Genomic DNA, 1249 nt, shown 5'->3' with positions numbered 1-1249 from the left:
AGCAGCTCCCGACGGGACCTTGAGGGAATTGCCAGACTGGGAGTTCGAACTGAAGGCGTTGACTTGTGCTAGGCGGTCCATGTAGCTTCGACGCTCTTGAATCTTATTGTGAACGTTGGACAAAAGATCTGATTCGTTGCTCCATTCTAGTTCCTCATCGAAGGCCTTAATGGTTGGTACACGACGTTTCTGTCGGGAGGGGTGATGCGGCAGACAGGAGGCCACTTGGTGCTGCTCCCCTGGAAGTACTCCATTGAAGAGATCATCTAGACTGGTCGGGAGAGTATTTTGCTGAACACAAACACAAATACACTTTCTATATATAAACACAGTTGAGGGTCTTATACTAGCTCTATCGAACGCCACCGATGATCGCGACTACGTTATCGCACGAGCGCTCTTTCACTAAGGGCCAGCGAACTATTCTACAGCTAGTGCATGAATAACGACGATGTGAAATCTCGAATTACTCGACTTACTCTCTTGAAGCCCATCTCATTGGCCGCAAAGTCCTCCCCTCTGTTGGTGACCTTAATCGTCCAATCATAGGTATAAGGTTCTATCATAGCATCATCGTTTAAGACCACGACCTCAATCACGACATCATCTAGTAATTTATGAGCCCTCAGCAATTTCCTCAAATTACTCTTGGCAGTTTCTGTTGCCTCATCGTCCGCGTGCTCCATGACCAGCAAGACCCTAACCTGGCATCCTCTCCACACTTTATGCTGTTTGAGGAAGTGAGCACATAGTAGTAGGAAGCCTCCATCATGGATCATCCACCATACATCTATCGTGCCGTTCATAGGTATGGCCCTTTCCCCCACAGGCATAAACGATATGTTCTTAACACACATGATCGCCTTCCCTGTGTTGGTGGCAAACTGTAGTAGCCGTACGAACTCATATGCAGCATCAGGATGGCCCTGCCAGTCCGAGGGCCAGGACAAGAGGACCGAGTTGGGCCGTAGACCTCCAATTCCAGCCAATTGCACTGCATACGATGCACCCTCCCCAAATGATGGTGCTACAACGACATCTGCAAAGCCCTGTAAAGACTCCTTAGCCATCACTTCGGCAACCCGTTTCCTCTCAGCCGCGACCTGAGATGAACGCTAAGGGACTAGATTCACTGTACTGTATTACCCTCTTATCGTCGCCATCTACGACTATGGCCGAGGCTATACACATACCGCGGCCCTTCCTCATTTGACCATAGAAACGAAGCAGATCATGACAGCGCGCCCCC

The 1249-nt window shown here is 49.6% G+C and overlaps 2 protein-coding genes across 2 annotated transcripts; both read right to left on the bottom strand.

Moving 5' to 3' along the window:
- Positions 1-13: 13 nt before the first annotated feature.
- Positions 14-291, bottom strand: Pmar_PMAR023124 (hypothetical protein; the record flags this gene model as incomplete). The annotated part of the gene is made up of 1 exon (XM_002782695.1): positions 14-291. A coding segment is annotated over one exon (278 nt), but the record flags the coding sequence as incomplete, so codon positions are not given.
- Positions 292-479: 188 nt separating this feature from the next.
- Positions 480-1209, bottom strand: Pmar_PMAR023123 (conserved hypothetical protein; the record flags this gene model as incomplete). Its single annotated transcript, XM_002782694.1, has 2 exons — positions 480-1103; positions 1147-1209. Coding segments are annotated over 2 exons (687 nt in total), but the record flags the coding sequence as incomplete, so codon positions are not given.
- Positions 1210-1249: the final 40 nt, after the last annotated feature.

This window comes from Perkinsus marinus (assembly GCF_000006405.1).
Source record: "Perkinsus marinus ATCC 50983 genomic scaffold scf_1104296938572, whole genome shotgun sequence".
Lineage (NCBI taxonomy): Eukaryota > Perkinsozoa > Perkinsida > Perkinsidae > Perkinsus > Perkinsus marinus.
This window is presented reverse-complemented; position numbering and strand designations above follow the sequence as displayed.